At 52.2% G+C, this 18896-nt stretch overlaps 8 protein-coding genes across 8 annotated transcripts; 6 read left to right on the forward strand and 2 right to left on the reverse strand.

Moving 5' to 3' along the window:
- Window positions 1–2647: 2647 nt before the first annotated feature.
- Window positions 2648–3716, forward strand: A1O5_11342 (uncharacterized protein; the record flags this gene model as incomplete). The annotated part of the gene is made up of 2 exons (XM_007751914.1): window positions 2648–2683; window positions 2736–3716. 2 exons carry the CDS (start codon window positions 2648–2650, stop codon window positions 3714–3716), a joined length of 1017 nt encoding a protein of 338 aa, XP_007750104.1.
- An 894-nt stretch (window positions 3717–4610) lies between these two features.
- Window positions 4611–6034, reverse strand: A1O5_11343 (uncharacterized protein; the record flags this gene model as incomplete). Its single annotated transcript, XM_007751915.1, has 2 exons — window positions 4611–5710; window positions 5761–6034. 2 exons carry the CDS (start codon window positions 6032–6034, stop codon window positions 4611–4613), a joined length of 1374 nt encoding a protein of 457 aa, XP_007750105.1.
- Window positions 6035–6377: 343 nt separating this feature from the next.
- Window positions 6378–7364, forward strand: A1O5_11344 (uncharacterized protein; the record flags this gene model as incomplete). The annotated part of the gene is made up of 1 exon (XM_007751916.1): window positions 6378–7364. The coding sequence occupies one exon, from the start codon at window positions 6378–6380 to the stop codon at window positions 7362–7364; it is 987 nt and encodes a 328-aa protein (XP_007750106.1).
- A 606-nt stretch (window positions 7365–7970) lies between these two features.
- On the forward strand, window positions 7971–8909 carry A1O5_11345 (uncharacterized protein; the record flags this gene model as incomplete). Its single annotated transcript, XM_007751917.1, has 1 exon — window positions 7971–8909. The coding sequence occupies one exon, from the start codon at window positions 7971–7973 to the stop codon at window positions 8907–8909; it is 939 nt and encodes a 312-aa protein (XP_007750107.1).
- Window positions 8910–9734: 825 nt separating this feature from the next.
- Window positions 9735–10583, reverse strand: A1O5_11346 (glucose 1-dehydrogenase; the record flags this gene model as incomplete). Its single annotated transcript, XM_007751918.1, has 1 exon — window positions 9735–10583. The coding sequence occupies one exon, from the start codon at window positions 10581–10583 to the stop codon at window positions 9735–9737; it is 849 nt and encodes a 282-aa protein (XP_007750108.1).
- A 912-nt stretch (window positions 10584–11495) lies between these two features.
- A1O5_11347 (glutamine synthetase) lies at window positions 11496–13019 on the forward strand (the record flags this gene model as incomplete). The annotated part of the gene is made up of 2 exons (XM_007751919.1): window positions 11496–11514; window positions 11644–13019. 2 exons carry the CDS (start codon window positions 11496–11498, stop codon window positions 13017–13019), a joined length of 1395 nt encoding a protein of 464 aa, XP_007750109.1.
- Window positions 13020–13848: 829 nt separating this feature from the next.
- On the forward strand, window positions 13849–15936 carry A1O5_11348 (uncharacterized protein; the record flags this gene model as incomplete). Its single annotated transcript, XM_007751920.1, has 1 exon — window positions 13849–15936. The coding sequence occupies one exon, from the start codon at window positions 13849–13851 to the stop codon at window positions 15934–15936; it is 2088 nt and encodes a 695-aa protein (XP_007750110.1).
- Window positions 15937–17828: 1892 nt separating this feature from the next.
- On the forward strand, window positions 17829–18737 carry A1O5_11349 (uncharacterized protein; the record flags this gene model as incomplete). Its single annotated transcript, XM_007751921.1, has 1 exon — window positions 17829–18737. One exon carries the CDS (start codon window positions 17829–17831, stop codon window positions 18735–18737), a length of 909 nt encoding a protein of 302 aa, XP_007750111.1.
- Window positions 18738–18896: the final 159 nt, after the last annotated feature.

An 18896-nucleotide genomic window follows, 5' to 3' on the forward strand; every position in this document is an offset into this window, starting at 1 on the left:
TTATCTTTGATCTCATCAAGCTTTAGCCTCAGAGACCAACTCTTCAACTGCAAACTGTCAGGTCGTGCTATCTTCAAATGGGCAGATCAGTCAGACTAAAAAGTGAGTGCGCCAAACAATGTTCATCATGTTACACAATCACACTTGTTGCTCCAAAGATATACTTAGCTTTGGGTCTGCTGAGAGAAGTGACGATCGGCTGGATTATGAGTGTCTCCAGATCGAGGAGGTTTGAGATGAAGATGTTGTTTTGAAGCTGTCAAGACTGGCATACCTGCTGTTTCATGCGGATTCATCGCGTGCAATATCTTGCCTCCGAAACAGAGCACGGTGGGCAAACAAAGAACCATGTTTGTTTGATTCGGCTTTCGGAGCATCCAGACTGTCAAGATCGTCAATAGAAAAAGCAGGGAACATGTGTTTTGGACATTAGAGGCTGGCACACTCTTTCCATGCATTTCAAGATAAGCTATTGTCTCTTGCATTAGGATGTGGGCTTATCGTTGTGTGATCGGAAACGACTCATCAGGCGACAAGGACGATTGCTGTCTACCCAGGCCTTATACACCCAATGAAATACGAGTAGCCTCGTAATGGTAGCAATAAGTAGTGCGTTGTGCAAAACTTGTGCGGCGGTTCACTGCTCAATTAATTGTCACCCACCAACGGTCCCATACGTTCACAACCCCGACACCAGAGCTCTTTTGAGGAACATGACGTCCTTTGTCGATCGACATGATCCAATGCGAGAATTTGAGACATGTGCCGGTAGCACCATGGATGCCACAAAAAGTCTTTAGTGGTTCAAAGGACCTAGTTGAGGCAAATCTTACGCTCATCATGACCGTAGCTGGATCCTGGAGTTACCGAATCTGACAAAGACGACCGCTGACGATTTACCAAAGTTCCTCGTACGAGTTATCCATACAGGTGCTTCCACATGGTCCAGGGCGAACGTGCTTCTCGACATTTGAAATGGAGGGCAATTTGCAGGATTAAGCAGTTCTCGTTGAGTTTGGAGTGTGATCTGGGGTGTTCGGTAGATTTGACAGGCTTCGGAGATTTTCAGTTACATGCTTTGTGGGCGGGGTCGAGTCTTGCCACAGCTGGCAGGGGCCAACCTGGCGAAGCAATCAAGATATGAAGCAATGGATCGTGTCCTTGATCGGCATGGTATTATATCACAGCCAAAGGTCGAAAGTTGATGGGATAGGGCGTTACTGCATACAGAAAACTAGGAGAAGCTAAGCAATGGCCACTGATGAGGGGAGTGGGAAAGAAAAGGGGAGGAAAAAGGCCTACTGAAGGTGGTCAGCTTGGTGTGCAGTACTGGGTACTGGGTACTGGGTACTGGGTACTGGGCACCTCGTACCGAGTACGCGAAAGTCGATGTAATATTCTGTCTGTGCAGTCCTCCGCACTAAGTACTTTACTACCCAGGAGGCAGGTGTTACTTAGGTATTACTGTCCCGCGGCCATCCGTTAAGATACTACTTAAGTACTCGGTACAAGTAGGTACCTGCCATATCCAGTTAGCGGTGGTTAGTGGGTGAATGCTTTGGTAATTCTGGTCACCCGTCACTAAGCCATAACCGGGATGGGCCTGGCCCGGCCACCTACCAAGTAACAAGTAGACACCCACCTGCGCCTGTAGCTGGGAACCAGCCACAACCTGCAGCTGCTCCTTTGATTTGGCAGCCACACTCTTTTGTTCCTGGCCCAAAGCCGCACTGGGCTCGCTAGCACTAGGCCTAATGGCTCCCTAGTGAGCATGGCGCCGAGGACTCTATTTAGGTGGCTCGGTGGCCCCTGCTTGCCCTTGCCCGCCCCGGCTGCGTCTTGGGCTCGGCAACTCGGTTGGGCTCGTCTGGTTCTTTCTTTCTCCTCGTTTCAATCTCTCTTCAATTTGCGCCGCCAATCACTTTCTCCATTGACGCTTTCGACTTTCACGCTTCTTTTGATCACCCGAAGTCCCATCTTCGCTAAAATGTCTTTCAGGCTCCTAAGTGCCGGTTTGGGGTCAGATAGGCCAGCTGCTAACCTCACATCCCACTGGTCAAACCGCCATTCGCGTGGATGACAGGATGGCTGGCCTCAGACCCCTTTGCTGAATGCGCTGAGTGCTCCCACCCCCCTCCATGGCACCGAAGGCTCCATGGTCCTATGCGAACGTGGCCCACTCACAGAATTCGCCTTCATCAAGTCAGCTTGAAGCTGAAACCTCACGCTGACTGCCATCCATCGTTCACAGGCCGCGATACTCGTGGCCTGCATACGAGGAGTAATAATAATAATATCACTGCTCTCCAGACATCCTTATCTTTCCCGGTCACGTCTGGCTGACCTTCGTTCTGTTCCTGTCATTGTTATTTGCCCGTCCTGTACATCAAGCCACCTCCCTCAGGTTTCACAAGCTCCGAGTACTATCTCGCTTTTATTACGTTTGGACGCACCCTTCCGTAGGCGAGGACAAATTCGAAATCCGCTTTCCGAGGCGATATGCTGTGAAAAGAGTCGAGAACCACCTTCAGCCTTGGCCATCAAAAGTGACCAGACGGACGATTCGACCCGGGGGCTGCTCCAACGCATTTCCTCCTCTGCCTTCCATTCTTCCGATTCCAGTCGTAACTCCAACTTCACAGGTGCAATGAACAAGAAACTTGGGCTCCAGACGAGTGCTTCGGTAGGGTCCCACCAGTACCGGACTCAGGCGATATTTACTGACCTCTCAACAGGCTTTGATACCGAAAAAGTATCGGGGCGACGACGATGATCCACATTTCATTCCGGACTCACCTCTCATCGATCGCCAGGCACTTACCGCGCAAGAAGAGGGAGAATTGAAGCGTGTGTGCGCCCTGGTATTGGCCAATGTGCCACACTCGGACGATATGTCGGATGACCCTCTCAAATATATTGCTGCCCAGATTCAAGAAGGCAAAGCAGCGGCGCAGCCCAGTGCCAAACGTGAGCGGAAACCCGACCGGGTTCAGAACGTCGAAGCCGCAACCAGTGTAACTCACCAATTCCTTGACATACAAGACGACTCTGCCACACCTTCAGAAGTTTCTCACCGCGGTACCATAACCGCCACTGACTATTCAACGCCCTTGACGAGTGCCGGAATTACTCCTGGCGAAACCGCGCGACGTTTCTCCGACGCAGCCCGGAAATCAGTTAATAGCACCAAGAAACCTGGCAGTAGCCTCCGAAATGAATCAAATACGGTGACTAGCAAGAGCCGGACCGCTTCTTCGGGTGGTGTTCACAGATCTCTAGAAGCAAGCAAACTCTCGACCGAAGCAGAAGCCATTAAGAAGACGCTGCGAGTCGTGACGGACGGGTCGTCACGACCTCCAAGTGGCAGCGCCAAATCCATCGAGCAGCCTCGCCCGATTAGATTTTCAGCTCTAGACTTGAATAAAAGTCTTCCTCCACCTCCACCTGAGTCGCCTCCACCCGAGGAACAGAAGCAACCTCACATAAGCAGACTGATGAAGACTATTCGCAAGAAGAAAAGCATGACGACCGAAGGCAGGAGTTTCTCTACCGGCTCGACGCCTCCAATGCCCTCAGCTGATGTACCGAGGACGCCATATCCCCACATTTCGACAACACCAGCAGCCGAGAATGCGGCCCAGGAACCTCCGAGGAAGAAATTCAGAATACCCCTTTTTCACAGGAGACAACGGCCGGCGGATGTTCTCGTTACTTAACTATGTCCACTGAGTCGGTCTTGTGTTCGCCGTTATTTCGTTTCGGTTCGGATTGATGCACAGCACGCGCCCGACATTCATTCTTTGATGACCCCAGCAGCGTAGGCGTTCAGGACATTGACGCCAGGAGATTCCGAACTGATCTCTCTGTCAGTAGGAAGACAAGAAGACTCACAACGTATTTATTTCCCAACACATATGACGTGCTCTCGCAGCAACACTTGACGACCTTTCATTTACGTGCAACAAAACTTGGGGGACCCTTTATGTCACTCCTTTCCCGAGAAAGATTTCTCATGTCATTACTATGGGCGGCCATCTTGTTATACAGCGACGATGGAAGATGTCAGATGGGTATAAAGCGGACTGGCACATAGCCAACGAGCAATACAAGCGTGCATAGGATATTTATAAGCCTAAAAAACCACGGGATCGGTTCTCAATAAACACTGAAAAGAACGATCTTCTCCTCGAACAGGTAACACGAGAGATATACTTGATGTGTGATCACCTTACTGATAAAGCCGAGAGCTTCAAGTACTTATCTGTGTATTTATTTGCATGGCTCAGTGAGACTGATCAAGGCACCATCACTTGAATACACGATCCAGGATTTCATCCGGCCACTTTAGTTATCTTGATCCTAGAGGTGTTACTCGTTTTCCGCTCCCAGCACGGCACGGTAGAGCTGTACCTTGCCCCATGCCACGTTTTTGCAACGCCGTCGCTATGCTATTGCTAGAAGATATTTTCTTGCTATTCGTCGCCCATTACCGCAGTCCCCTTGGACTGACATCGTCCGCCTGATCGGACCCCCGACACTTGTTCAATCCACCCTACAAGGCTCCAACTGTGTCCACTATCCTTGGGAACTGATGCCTCAACGACGATTTGTTACACCATCGCCGACGCCCCTGCACTGTTCACGCCCGCAGCGCCGGCAAATAGGACATCGCCTTCACCTATGCCCGCGAAGCCACTCGGTCCGCTGGGTCCCATCCCTGGTCCGCCTCCACCTACACCTTTCGGTCCTCCTTGCTGTTGGTGCTTGCCTCTCGAACTACCCTTATTCGCCTCCACTGTAACTGACTTGCGCCCGAGCTCTGAGAGTGCCTGGATGTCTTGACCTAGAAGAGAGAGGAGGGTGACGAGAGAGACGTCGTTAGATTGCGCGAGGGAAGCGGACGCTAAAGGCTGCTGTGGTTGGGCAGCTTGCGTGGGCGGAGTGAGGAGAGAAAGGCGGGTGAGGAGGGCATGGATGTTGCGTAGGTGAGGGAGATGAGATGGGTCCGGACTTGTTGGGGTCAGTGAAATAGGCACGCTGTCAGTGCCTGAGGCAGAGATATACGAGGGCTGGAGGGATTGGATAAACTTTGTCAAGAGGGCAAGGCGAGACTGGAGCATCTTTACGCCGTTGAGACGGGTCGTTATACCAGCGATTTGGTCTTCTTCTTCCGGTGTGAGCGTCTTAATTGGCTCCTCCACGCCGTTTATTTCTTGTACGTCGGATGTCTCTGAACTTGGATCTGCTCGCCTTTTGCCCTTCTTATCTGTTGGAGGCGGTTCGACGGATTTTGAAGCGGGCTCCCGGGGCTGTGCATCGTCGACTGCCGCTGCGCCACCAGCCCCTTTAGCCACATAATCTATTGCAATCATTTCTGTCTCATCCGTCTCAATTGTGTATGGTAGTTGGCGGAACTTGGTGATTGATGTCTCTTCTCCGTCAATTTGCATTGACCCCTCTTCTCTGTCGCCATCATCGTTGGGCTGTTCGCGGTCGTCGATGCTCTCGTAAATCGTGATGGGAAGTTTCCCTCCACCTGTGTCGCTTGATTGGATAGCTTCAGGGTGTAAAGCGAGGAGAATGGCGTTGTCATTGCAGAAATCGATGGCTTGTTTCTGGAGATACATGAATTCGGGCAAGGGGCCTTCACGCGGGCATAGGGTGAACCAGCCAACAAATCCAAGTGCGGGTAATTTATGAACGGCCATGTCTGCTCGGTGTTAGACAATTTGTCCCAGAAATGGCCTGATCGTCACTCACACTGCTGTATCCTCGTTTCCATCCACTCACAGTTGAACCGCCATTGCCCCTCTGGGCCTTTCACTATTGCAGCAGGAAAAGCATATTCCACTGTAACGTCTCTGCCTCTTTGCTGTCCAAGAAGCGCGCCCACTACTGGACCCGGCTGTCTTCGCACCGAATGCCTTGTGACTTGATCGGATATGGTGAGGAGAACAAGAGGATGGAGAGAGACGTTGAGGTCACTCTCCGAAGGTTTCGAGGACAAGAGGGAATTCTTGGAGGCTTCCGCCATATTACCAACCGCACCAACGGCCGGAGCGCAGAGGATGGGGTGTTGAGTAGCAAAGTGAAACTGTTCAAGATGAGAGATGCGGAGCCTCGTTCAGTTGGTATGGAACATGGAGGGCGGCCAAGGCGGCCTGGAGACGCGATGCGGGCAGCCTTGGCAACATTTTGATTTACCAACTAGAAGCAGTTAGCGCAGTTGGTGGCGGGGCAAGTCTGGGCGAACGAGGGGAGGCAAGGCTGCCAGAAGATTCGTAACTTGCCTTTCAATTTATTTACAGATTACAACGAGTTGTTACCATGCCTTCAACTTCTTCTTTTGCTGACGACTCGGTTGCAAGCTGATCACCATGGACGTCTTAGTGGAGGACACGGACAAACTGTTTCCTGAAGTCTTTGCGCATCTCGCTGTGGTCGAAGCACAGCCCGAATTGCCACTTGATGAAGAACTTCTGAAACGTGCCGAAAGAAATCTTACTCCTACTTCGCCAAAGGATCTACTTTGGCGGGTGTTAGGGACCGGCGAAGAGCTGTTGCAGACTCTCCAACAAGATCCTCGACCACTTACTCGACTATTAGAGCAAGTCATCTCACTACTGCCCTTTGACGAATTGAGATCCGTGATATCTGCAGAGAAGCTCCAAGAAGGCCTAACTTCGCCCGTTATTTCGATACAGTTACTTTGCCTTGCATATCTGCGGAAGGCTGCGGACTCACCCAGCGGGGCTTCATTCGTTGCGACGAGTTCTAGCCTTGTTCAATGTCAATTCACGATCTGGTTGTCGTCGGAAAGTACGGAGGTTGCAGAACGCTCACTGGAAGTGATCGAAGCGCTACTTGCCGTTGACAGCCAAAATAGCACGACGGTACTATCTGCCGGCCGTAGCTTTGCTGAAGCACAAGGGCAAGGCTTACTTTGGCGCAGAGTATTCCACGATCCTGATGTGTACACAATCCTCTTTGAATGGACCTCAATGTCGAAATCGAAACGAGACGTGAAAACCAAGAAGGGCATGCAGCTTGTGACAATCTCCCAGGCACGCTTATTCGACTTCATCGTCAGAGTGGCTCCTTATGACTGGAGTGCAGTAACGACTTCTTCATCGCGTCATATCGAGACTCAGTTCTTGAGAGAGAATGTTGGCAGTGAGCCATACGGTGGCATCTTGCGATACGCTGCTTCACACATGATTGATAACAAAGATATCCTGATGGAGGTCCTGCGGCAAGATTTCTTCGTCAAGTTACTCGGCGTGGTTGAAGAGAGCAACAGACAGAATGTCTCTCCCCAGCTACTTGAGGCAATCCAGCAAGGCGCCGGCAGCCTCCACCTTTAAAGATGAAACCGTGCCGGGAAACTGTCAATCCAGGCGTCCTATCAACAACGATGAAATATGAGAGCAAGTACAGGCGTTGATGTCTGGATTTGCGACATGACATCGTCCAGTCTAGGTAACCCGGTTGGGGGCACTATGCCAAAAGTCAAGACAAGGGGCTGAGCACTGGCGCTGGTATGTTGGATGTATCGTAAGGAATGAGCAGCGAAGCTCACCTTTACTGAAGGCGTATGTACGATAGAAGAAGCATTAAATGAGCATCAAACATCTTATTCCATAAGCATGTATGGAGTATTGAAGATGTAATGTGACATCCATGATCGTAGGAGATTGACCTCTTGAGACCACTCCGATTTTGAGGAATTCGCTCGACCTTCCTAGTCGATGAGCGCGCAGCCTTGCATGTGCCATCACGTTCGAATAAATTTCGTCTCCAATTCACTGCGGCATACAATGCGATTCAACACAGCCATCCTTTCATGATTTCTTTAGTACAAGTCCTTGACAGTGATGGTTGGGGAGTCTTTTAGTGGCGTTTATCCTTCCTTCCAGTCGTTCTAACATTTTTCTCTCACCCGGTCAAGGTGAAATACGCCTGCAACAGTTATGGCTGCTCTCTACTATGCAGCCCGGCCAGTCCTTCGATTTCGAGTCCCCCGATCATGTGTCCCCCGCCGTTATGCGACCTCCTCTTCCTCAGCCACGACCAGCAGCTCCAAAGGGATCCCAAAAGTCTCTTTCCAAAGCCCTACATCAAAAGCGAGTGTTCCCGCGTCCAAAGGACCGTCGACGCAGCCCGGTAAAAGTCAACAACCAAGCATACCTGTACTTGGAGGACCAGCGTCGCAGTTCATCAGAGAGCTGCCTCCTGAACTAGCGAGAAAGCAATGGTATGCGCAAAAACTATACGAGGCGGGTCAAACAGCCATATACAGACCCCCCTCTCATTTCGGAATCTACGCCGCGTCATTTGTCATGGGAAGCAGTGCTCTTGCGATTGCTGGTCTTCTTGCCTACGGCAACATCTGGGCTTGGGAAGGCGACTCGGAGCTACCCTGGTTCGTACCAGTTGCACACCGGCTAGGGATCTTTGTCTTCTCGGCGGTCGGCTGGCTTATTATGATGCGATCATTAAGGTTCATCAAAGCAATCGATCTCGTGTCGGTAGATGGCGTGGTGAAATTAGCGGTGCAGGTACGCCGGCCTCTACCTTTTCTGAAGCCGAAGGAACACCTTATCGCACCCTATCGCTTTCAAATGGACCAGAAGTTTGTGCAGCAACTGGAGGAGCCTGCCTTCATGATGGAACATACAGAAACGTCCTCTTCTGCAAGCAAATCGTCGAGAGGACTTGGTTCAAGCATTGGGCGGGCCATCAGCAAAGCAATCTATTATCCATTTGCATCAACGAGAAGATTAATCACGCTTGAAGGCTTTATGTTCGTCAGCTTTGAGGGGAGCCGCGGCAAGATGAAGCTGGACACTCAGGGTCTTTTCTCCAACGGAGCAAAGGATCTTATTGAAATGGGCACCATAAATTATTGATCATTTACCATGTCACGTCTTGGGAAGACATTTCTCTGCACTTCCTAGACACCCTTGCCGAAGGACCCTCCCGTAAGAGGATTTTCATGTTCCCCTTTCTGGACATCAAAGCGACGGTCAGAAGGACAATATAGGAGATCAATAGGACGCCGCAAGGTCGAAGCGGGTTGCGGATGCACTGGATCAGCACTTCCAGCACAGATCATAGGGGGAAGAAAAACGGGGGCTCATCAGCGACGAATTTCATACAGGCCAACAGATTTCAATTGTCATTGGAATCTAGAATGTTCGGTCCACGAGCGGTCGGTTTACAAGTACAGCTCATATCGCCGAGGTTCGATCCAATGAAGAATTTCTTTTCGCGACGAACCGTTCCTGCGAGAGGCAGCTGTATCATCATAAGTATGTATATTACCCGAGAAATCTTCACTATATCTCATTTTACCGGAAGCAAGTCAAGGTGCTTCCTTGTCAGCAATGTAACCAGCTTCTCGTGAGGATTCTTGTGCGTTTCCGTACCTTTATAATGGTCTTCAAGATTGCTGTTGCTCCCATTGAGATCGTGAGTTACAGTTTACAGCGACTCTTCAATGGTGTCAGATTGGGAGGCAGTGACACAATCTGTGAACAGGCGGATTTGCAATTTCTTTCAAGCTGAAAGTCGTTGCCCCTCGGAATATCTATCAAGTCGGAAGGTCTATCCGTAAGCTCTATAGCAATGCAACAAGCCACTAAATCCGCCGCTCCGTTCATCGCTCATAAGACTGGTCTCTCGGTTGCACTGGTCGCTTCCAGCATTGTGCCACCATCTTCCCTTCTGTTGGCTTACCAGCGCACATTGTTTACTGGCGCCGCAGCTGGCGGCCCCTCCCCTGTCACATATGCCCTGCTCAACCCGCCGTCGACCACAAACTCAGTCGCATTGACAAAGCTACTCTCATCACTGGCCAAGAACAGCACCGCCTGGGCCTGCTCGATCGCCTCACCAAATCGACCCATGGGAAAATGCACCTCGCGCCTATGTCTCTTTTGCAAATCGTCACCCAACCAGTCCTGCAACAAGGGCGTGTTCAAGGGTCCCGGGCACAGGGAGTTGAATCTGATGTTTTCCCGGGCGTGGACAATTGCCAGTTCGCGCGTCATGGCTAATACGGCGCCCTTGGAGGCTGTGTAGGCGAGTTGGGGTGTGGCCGCGCCCACCAACGCGACGAAGCTCGCGACGTTGATCACGGAGCCCTTTTTCTTCTGGTGTCTTCGCATGGATAGCACGGCGTGCTTGCTTCCGTACCATACGCCCTTGACGTTGATGGCGTGAGTCAGGTCCCAGATTTGCTCGGGCGTGTTAATGGCGTCGTCGTCCTGGGCATGCATGATGCCGGCGTTGTTGAACATGATGTCGATGCCGCCATGTCGGTCTTGAGATTCGACCGCTGCCTGAACATCGGATTCCTTGGACACGTCGCACCTGATGGTCTCCAGGCGAGGGGGGTTGGGGACGAGTTCCTTGACTTTGGCGAGGGCCTTTGCTAGGGCGGGTTCGGAAATGTCGGCCATGAGGACGGAGGCGCCTTCTTTGGCGAAGAGGATTGTCGTTTCCAGACCTATGCCGCCAGCAGCTCCCGTGATGATGGCATTTTTGCCAGCGAGTCGGCCAGGCTTTGATTCAGTAGTCATGCTTGCTGTTGCCCACCTCTTCTTGCCCAAGGGTTGGAGGGTGACAGAGCAGTCAACGGAGAGCGGGCCGCAGCTGAGAGGCAGAGTGAAGAAGTCGGACTTTGAATTTGCAGATGTTTTTGTGCCAAAGGCGAAGGGAGAGTGGAGCAAAATAGAATGTCAGTCGTGGGATCTCCTTATCTAAATCAAGTGCACCGCTGTTGGCGGATGTTGTTGGTATGTAATGGTGATGATTGTGGTGGTGGTGATGGTGGCATGTGGTGTGGGCTCTTAGGGTTCCTGGGCTTCTGGGCTCTGGGCTCTGGGCTCTGGGCTCTGGGCTCTGGGCTCTGGGCTCTGGGCTCCTCTCCCTGTCCTTCTCCGAAGCAACCCGCCAGACGTACAATCTCGCGCCCAATGGGGGATTTTTAAAGCTTCACCCGAGAGCTTCTGCGCAGACCTGTCGATCGGAGCACATGGCCTATTGCTCTTATAAGTAGCTACACCCGCAGCCAGATCTCGAGAGGGGAAGATGATACTCGGTACATTTCCCCTGCGTGTGCAGCCTTATCGGCCATAGGTACCTACAGTACCTAAGTAGTATCTAGGTCAGTATTCACTAACGTGCATAGTGCCTTGTTTTTGTCTCTGGACGCTCGGTATGTCAACACCGAGCTGCCTGCGCTGAGGTGTGTTTTACTGAATGGAGCTTCAGAGGGAGCTTATCAGCGCCACCTCCACCTCGCAGCCTGGCTTCACTAGTCTTTCCCAATAAAGGAACGAGCACCTGCAACAACACCAATCATCTCCCCCGCTTTCTGTGAGACGCAACCTACAAGGTCCAGTGCTGGACGCTTTGTCCTGCGTCCTTTGTATCTCCTCTGCGCAGCTGCGTCTCCACCTGTACTCGTCTTTGTCGCCTCAGCCCTCGCCATGGCCAGCAAGAAGGACGGTGAAATCCTGACTCTGGACGAGTTGGAGACTGCGCTGGCCTCCGATACAAAGATTAAGCTTGCAGGCATTGACATCGATGGCACGCGCCTCATTTTCTTCTTCTCCTGACGCCTGCTAACCTCCACAGGGATCCTCCGAGGCAAGTTGGTCTCCAAGAAGAAGTTCCTTTCCGTCGCCAAAGATGGCTTCGGCTTCTGCAGCGTCGTCTTCGGCTGGGATATGCACGATATGACCTACTTCCGCGAACTTGAGATCAGCAATAAAGAGAATGGATACAAGGATTTGGTGGCCAAGGTAGACCTGTCCAGCTACCGGCGCATACCCTGGGAGAACAACGTGCCTTTCTTCCTCGTCAGTTTCTACGACCCGGACACCAACAAACCCATCTGTGCCTGCCCCCGAAGTCTGTTACGGACGGCTGTTGCGAAGCTGCATATTGCTGGCTATGGAGCCATGGCTGGCGCAGAGTACGAGTTCTTCACATATCGGGCTCCCAGAGACGAGTCGATCCAGACGAGCCATAATTCCTCTTCCACGACAGCTCCTTTCCTCCAGAATAATCCCGTCCACGCCCTACCGCACCTGACTCAGGGGATGTTCGGCTACTCCCTAACAGATCCCATACACAATCAAGATTGGTTCTACAGCATTTTCAACACCTGTGAACAATTCAGATGTGATGTGGAAGGCTGGCATACAGAATCAGGGCCGGGAGTCTTTGAAGCGGCCCTGGAGTTTGGCGAAGTCACTGAGATGGCTGACCGGGCGAGCTTGTTCAAGTACGTGGTCAAAGCCATGGGAAGCAAGTACGGTATTACGCCCACATTTATGGCCAAGCCAAAGGAAGGGCTGCCCGGTAACAGTGGACACATGCATTGCTCCATCGTGGACAAGGTCTCGGGAAAGAATCTCTTCTATCGCGGCGACAAGGACCCTAATCCCCCCTATAAGGACCTCGAGTATGTGTCGGACCTGGGCCGACATTTTCTGGCAGGACTCCTGGATGGTCTTGCTGATGTCATGCCAATCATTGCACCCACAATCAACTCCTACAAGCGGCTGGTTGAGAACTTCTGGGCTCCAGTCACGGTTTCTTGGGGTCTTGAACATCGAGCTGCGTCTGTTCGGTTGATCGCTCCTCCGACAGCATCCGCAAAATCCACGAGGCTCGAAGTACGAGTCTGCGGCGCGGATGCCAATCCATCTTTAGTGCTGGCCACTATTGTCGCTCTCGGCTGGAGAGGCATAGAGAAGAAACTAGAGATCAAACTACCTCCACTGGGTAAAGGTGAAGAAGTCGGGAGTCTCAGTGACAAGGGAGAACGACTACCCAAGAACCTCAGAGATAGCACGGCACGATTCATGGCGCAGGGCAGTGTCGCCCGGGAAGTGTTTGGCGACGAGTTTGTCGAGCATTATGGTGGTACCAGAGAACATGAGCTACGATTATGGGATGAGGCCGTTACGGATTGGGAGGTAAGAAGGTATATTGAGACCGTATGAGACGATACCCACTGGATGATTTGAGCAATGCTTTCTATGCGATGCAGGAAATTCTCATTATGCGTTCAGAGTACGAAGCTCCGAGGCGGCATATACAGTTACCGCATACCATCTGGTTCGCAATGGAACAGACCGTGGTAATATCAAGATGACCATGGACCAACGCCGATGCAACTGTTTGACCAAACGACAGTCGCTAGATGAATGAGCGCCAGAGGGACTTTGACAAAGAACTAGCGACAATGCATATTTGACTGCGGCCTGGATCTGGAAAACAGGCGTCCTGGGCTATACAGGTAGGCCAACTAGCAGCCACCTGCTTTTGCAACGTACCGCACCCGTTTTCCTTCGTCTTCGCTTCCAATATTCTGTGAAAGGCCAACGGTAAGAACTGGTGTTTTCCTATTTTCTTCACCAATACATTCTATTTCTCATAGCAGGTGGCTATCGAGGTGAAGAGCGCAACAAAACAATGGCTGGTGTGAATGGACTTCTTTGTGCCAGACCTCTCAACACTCAGTGGACTATTCAACTTCCCTCCGTTATTGTCTTTCTTCATGTCTATTGTCCCGATTGTGTCCATTTTTGGAAACATCTTCAACAATGGCCCTCTCTTGTGCTCTGCTAGCTGCTATTCCTGTCGCCCTCGAAGTGCTTTGCTACAACCCGTTCCTCTATTCCATATCAATCTTCCTTCCACTTGCTCCTACGCTTGTATATACGCTTGCCTACGCTTCCTATCACGCTTGCTCTTGCTCTTGCTCTTCTCCCTCCAAAGACTTCTACCCCGTTCTCGTCCTTACAGAGCTGTCGCTGAACGTGATACACAATGAGCTCCCCTCAACAGGGCCCAAGGAGAGGCCAGAGGACGCGGAAGCCAACTGCAAAGGGCCGCAACTATATAGATTTCCTTGCCAGCAAGGCTACGACCAGAAACATTCAGAATGCTCAGGCTCAAACTCAATCAGCCGCCGTGACCAACACTCCTGCAGACAACACTACCAATAGCGCTCCTCCTGGCCAAGGCGATGCCAACGGGGGCCCTCGGAGGTCAAAACGATGCCGAAGGCGTGTTGATGGCAAAGCCCCTAATGGGACGTCCTGCAACAAAAGGAGATCCAGCAAGCGGCGTCGAGTATCTAAACCTGGTTCTTTGGTCGAGGGACTCATGATCAAACTGTACGCCGAAATCCACCATGCCGCTACAGTCAGGACGATTGGACAATGGGAGAGTTATTGGACGCAGCATCTGCTTCGACAAGCCCGAACCCTGCGCTTCTTTGATCTCCTCGCTGAAAGCACTCGTCGACGTTTAAGGGAAAGGTTGAACAAGTTTGAAAGCACCGACCCCAAGGAGAAGAGGATTGCTAACCTCGCAAAAGATGATATCGACGTCGACTATGCCCAGAGGCTGTCAGATCTCTGCGACGAGCCAAGCCTTCTCCTTCTGACGATTTGTGCACACTCCCAAAGCTTCCGCGACGCAGTTGCTCGCAGGGACGCGGAGAGCAGAGCACAAGGGGAACCCGAATGGGGCGACGTCTACCCCCGAATCAAACAGTGTGCGCCAAGCCTGGAACTCTTTGCCAGAACGCACAAATTGGAGTGGACAGACGCCCTCTTCGCCTTCAACGACCACTTTAACGATTTTCTTTTAATTGTATATAAGGACTGTCGAGATGTCCGTGGCAAGGACGGTACCAATTTCGGGATCGGCCCAGAAGACCTCAAAGGGACTCATCAGATCGGCGCCGAAGAGAAGCACAAGGTCCAGCATCACTGGGTTCTTCCCCCCGTGGATGGGGAACCAGCTGTTTGGCCATCGGTCAGATGCACCATCACACAAGACCTCACTAGGGCCGGATTTGTCGACGGCGACCTCGCGATTGCAGGCATTCCAGAGGAGGGAGATAACCTTGAAATCAACCCGGCGTCGATACTCCCACCGAACTCGAAAGTCACGCTCCAGCAAGTCAATGTTGAGCAATGCGTCGTCCTTCCGAACTATCCCTGGCCCGAGGAGACACACAAGGTGGTCCACGAAGATGGCGCCGTCTACGAAGACCCCACCTTCTGCGGGTTCCCAGGAAACCCTTGCACAGCGTGCGGAGCCGAAGAACCAGTGCCCGTCATCTCGATTGACCACGACACTGACACTGACAGCGAGACCGACTCCGATAGCGCCAATGTCGCGGCTCCAAGGGATGAGCAGCAGCAGTCTTCAGGCCGAGCATGCAAATGCACATTCGCCGATCTCTGCAAGCGGCGCAACAAACCCCCGCAAGCCAGCCACCACGACATCCTTGTCGAGCTGTATACCACCGAGGAAAAAGGCCGGGGCGTCCGCGCGCTCCAAACGATCCGGCAAGGCACCTACCTGGGCGAATACACGGGCGAGATCTACGCGGTGCAGCCGGACGCCAACGAGATCGCCGGCTCGATGCAAAACCACCGGTACGGGCTCATGACGTACCACATGAACATGGACATCGAGCGGGCGGACGACTACGCCGCCGCCGCCACCACCACCACCACCGGCACCAGACGCAATAAGGGGAGTGCGAAGACCACAATCTCGCGGGGCCAATACAGGCCGCAGTACACGATCGACGCGGCGCACAGGGGCGGCTGGACGCGCTACATCAACCACTCGTGCGCCCCCAACACGGAATACGTCGTCGTGAACCTGGGCCAGCGCACCCGTGTCGTGGTCCGCGCGAGGCGCAGGATCGCCTTCGCAGAGGAGCTCACAGTCGACTATGGCAGGGGCTACTTTGATAACCTGCGCATGGCGTGCCGCTGTGGGGAGCCGAGGTGTAGGCACAAGAACGTTGTTGACCGAGCGAGCGCGAGTGGAAGTGACAGCGAGAGTGAAAGCGGGAGCGGGAGTGGGTGTGACGAGGCTGAGGAGGAATAGGGGGCGCCGGACAGAGGGGGAAGGGGAAAGGGAAGAGGATTGTTTTCCGCACAGCGACGTCTTTCAGGGGTAAAGGATAATTAATGCACATAATCATTTCTTGAATACACAGTCCATTTCGCTTTCGTACGCGTCTGACCATCACCAGCACTTTGCCCGCCTGGCACGCAACTATTAAGAGTTGTGGCCCCGAAGCACTTAGAATCGACATTGGCTCCCGCTTGCAGTAGCAGCTGGACCATTTCTATTTCCCCCAATCCCCCTGCGGCAGCAACAAAACCATGATCGAAATACTCAGCAAGGCTGTTCACACGAGAACCCGATGCGAGGAGGATTTGCACCATCTCCACATCCCCGACTCTGCTGGCTAAGCGCCTCGACGATCTCGGTAGAGTTCAAGCGTAAAGCATGGAATCATGGAATCATGGCGTATTCTGGTATCTGGAGTAGCTGGCTTGCGAGAAACGATTCCGTCTACCTAAGTCCACTGAATAAAGATATGCCCATCTAGAGAATGAATGACTGCGTGCTGTCAGTGAAAAATTCCCCGAGATGCTCATGAATGTCCGGCTCATCGCGGCTAGTAATCAATAAGTGCAATCCTCTCTGGGACTCGGAACGGAATTGACGGGTCTCTCAGGGAGTCTTGCAGGAGCTGCAACAGATCAAGAAAGCCTTGCAACTTTTCCAAGAGTCGGTAGATATCCGCATCTTTCGTCTTATGGGCAGTATAGAATTGGATGAAGGATCATGTGACTTCAAGGTCTAGCGAGATCAAGCCTGCAACGCCGCTGGAAATTGAGAGCGGGTCTGCTGTTTGTACGAGATGGTCTGCGTGAGAAGCCTACCAAATGGGACCTGGAAGCTTGGAGGCTTGAGATCTGACGTGATATTACAAAGATGTGGGAGGCACCGAGACGACGCCAAGGTGTGACGAAAGAGGAAAGAGGATCGTTTTCGGGTTCCTGGAGCGAGTTGACAACCCACTCTCAGCCTCACAAATCCGTCCGCCAGTGGAGACCCTCTATTCAATCACATCTCGTAAATTCTGGGCAGCACGAGGCTGTGCGTTCCATCTATTATGTATGAGTACCGCGTACCTACGGAGTACGGAGAACATGTTGTTTGGGCCTTGTAATCGCATTACGCCAAGGGCAGGAGGCGTATCAGAGGTAGCATGGCGCTCTCTCGGCGTGTTGGCATCGCCCCCGAGCTTCCCTCTGGCCATGACCTTCTCCTATTTCCAAGCATGAAAATACCACCATGCGCTTACTCAGGGTTCGTGGCCGGGTGTAAATAGGCCGGTTGCTTGGAAACGAGCTTGATTGGGGCCCGAGGGAAAGGTTGCTGACTACATAGCTCAAATACCTCTACCAGGTCTACTTACATACCACGAGGCTCGCTCGGCTAGCGTGATCCTTGTGGGGCAAAGAACAGTTCTCCTTTTCTTGGTGCCACATGTGGGACATTGGGCTTTATGCGTATCTGGCAGCCGCAAACCTGTATCAGCTGAATTTCCCCCAGACAATATACCTGCATGTAGTGGTGGATAGGGCTCATTTCGAAGAGTAGTCTGAAGTACTCTCTGTAGGGCAGTTAAGAATATCCCGTAATGGCTTGCCATCGATTAATCATCTTACATACGTTGTCGAAGCTTCGTCGCCTCGCCGCCACTTGTACCGGGTATCTTGTAAATCAGACCGACGGGCTTGGCCTTTTCCCGCCAATATATGTTTTCTGCGTGTCAGCCCCATCTTCTCGTGTCTCATGAGCCACCGTATCGCTCATAGGCTTCCTCTCGTCGTATTCGCTGACGCGGCAACGGTATTCCTCCGCCGTGGACTTCAAAAGAATGATGGCCCCAGCGTGTCAGTTCGGAACCAACCCAAACCATGTCTGCATCAACAACGGCCAGTGCCAAAGTCGTCGAGGTTAACGACACCTCGCTCTCCTATCGTGAATGCGGAAAAGGCGAACCCCTGATCTTGGTCCACGGTCATATCTCTGATCAACGAACCTGGATTGATCTCGAACACAAACTCGCCACCCGATTTCATGTCTTCAACTACAGTCGACGCTTTGCCTGGCCAAATGAGCCCCTCCAGGACGGTCAAGGCACACCCTGGGAGCAAGACGCCCTCGATTTGGCCGCCTTTATCGAGACTCTGAACATCGGCCCAGTACATGTTCTGGCGAATTCGTCTGGAGCGGTCATTACTCTCTACCTGGCGCGCAGAAAACCTCACCTTTTTCGAAATTTGATGGTTGAAGAACCCCCTCTTGTTGGGCTCTTCCTCCCAACTCTCCCTCCATCTTTGCCATCGGTGCTCTCTTTCCTTCTTTGGCACCCAATCACGTTTTGGCCTGTGATGTATCTCGGTGCCACAACGACAGCCACAACGATCCAGCACTGCAAAAAGGGAGAGTATGCTCAGGCCGTATCTGTATTTTGCAGCGGAGTCATGGGTCCAAAGTTCTGGCCTCGCATTCAAGCAAACGCGGACCGTCTGCGCCAAGTCGAAGATAACGCCAAATGGCTGTGCAATTTCTTCCGATACAACACCATGCCGAAATACTTGGCAGAAGACGCGCAGAAAACCAAAGTGCCGATGCTAGTAATGGCCGGGAAGGAAAGCGCCGCTCATCAGAGATATACTGCCCATGAATTGTTCAGAGTTGGCGGCGCGGAAAAGAAGAGGATCGCATACATTGATGCGGCAGGACATCTTATGCATGAGGATAACCCCGAGGGAGTTTTCAACGAGGTTGTGAGATTTGTATTCGAGGACGCGGTTGCGTAAAACAGAGTATTGGAATTTCGAGGTTGTCCCAGCTGGAAATTTGATATAAAGTTTTGTCTCGATGTGTCCGTCCTCGCGATAATATATAATGTTAAATCGGTGCTACGGTTGGTTGCCAAAGGGGCAAACAATCTGGTGAGGCCGGCGAGCCGGCACGCC

Source organism: Cladophialophora psammophila (assembly GCF_000585535.1).
Source record: "Cladophialophora psammophila CBS 110553 chromosome Unknown aczJe-supercont1.25, whole genome shotgun sequence".
Taxonomy (NCBI): domain Eukaryota; kingdom Fungi; phylum Ascomycota; class Eurotiomycetes; order Chaetothyriales; family Herpotrichiellaceae; genus Cladophialophora; species Cladophialophora psammophila.